This window comes from Colobus angolensis, unplaced genomic scaffold (genome assembly GCF_000951035.1).
Source record: "Colobus angolensis palliatus isolate OR3802 unplaced genomic scaffold, Cang.pa_1.0 Scaffold22, whole genome shotgun sequence".
NCBI classification, from domain to species: Eukaryota; Metazoa; Chordata; class Mammalia; order Primates; family Cercopithecidae; genus Colobus; species Colobus angolensis.
Genome location: NW_012115377.1, coordinates 1,389,358 through 1,389,920, shown reverse-complemented (window position 1 = coordinate 1,389,920; position 563 = coordinate 1,389,358). Strand labels below are relative to the sequence as shown.

The 563-nt window shown below is 64.7% G+C and overlaps 1 protein-coding gene across 1 annotated transcript in view; it reads right to left on the bottom strand.

The window, feature by feature from the left end:
* Positions 1-208, bottom strand: part of MPND (MPN domain containing) — a 27,769-nt gene extending 27,561 nt beyond the window's left edge. The window contains exon 1 of the mRNA XM_011943613.1: positions 62-208. Coding sequence (XP_011799003.1) covers positions 62-208 — 147 coding nt within the window. The remainder of the gene's footprint in view (positions 1-61) is intronic.
* Positions 209-563: the final 355 nt, after the last annotated feature.

Here is a 563-nt window from a genome sequence, read left to right as displayed (position 1 = left end):
AGACTCCGGCTTCCCGGCACGTGACGCGGCCCCGCCTCGGGGAGGGGAGGGGGGCCCCAACCATTGGCCGCCGCCGGGGTCGGGGATAGGGCTCGGTGCGCTGGAGTGGGCGGGGAAACTGAGGCCTCGGGGCTGTCCACGCGGGAGAGACCGGGAACTCAGCCCTCCGGGAACATTCGGCAAACTGAGGCTTGAAGCACCGCTCCATGGGGACGGGGTGGTGACCGGGAGCTCATTGGTGCTAATGGGAAAACTGAGGCCTCGCTGTCCAGGGATAGAGGTTGCAAGGTGGAAGCCTGGGGCGGGTGCGCGAGTGGCTCAGCCTGCTGCAAGGAGAGGAGAAGCTGAGGCCTGCGGCCACCGCACTTGAGAAACTCAGAGGCCTCGGTCTTTGGGACCAGGGGAGAAACTGAGGTCCGGGGGAACAATGCGGACTCCAATAGGCAACAGCCTCGCGCAGACACAGGTGGAGTCAAAATGCTCAAGCCGGCCTCAGTTGCTAAGGAATTAACTCCCACCCTCCCGAGCGGCCCTCGACTGATTCCGTGATTAGACCGTAGCGG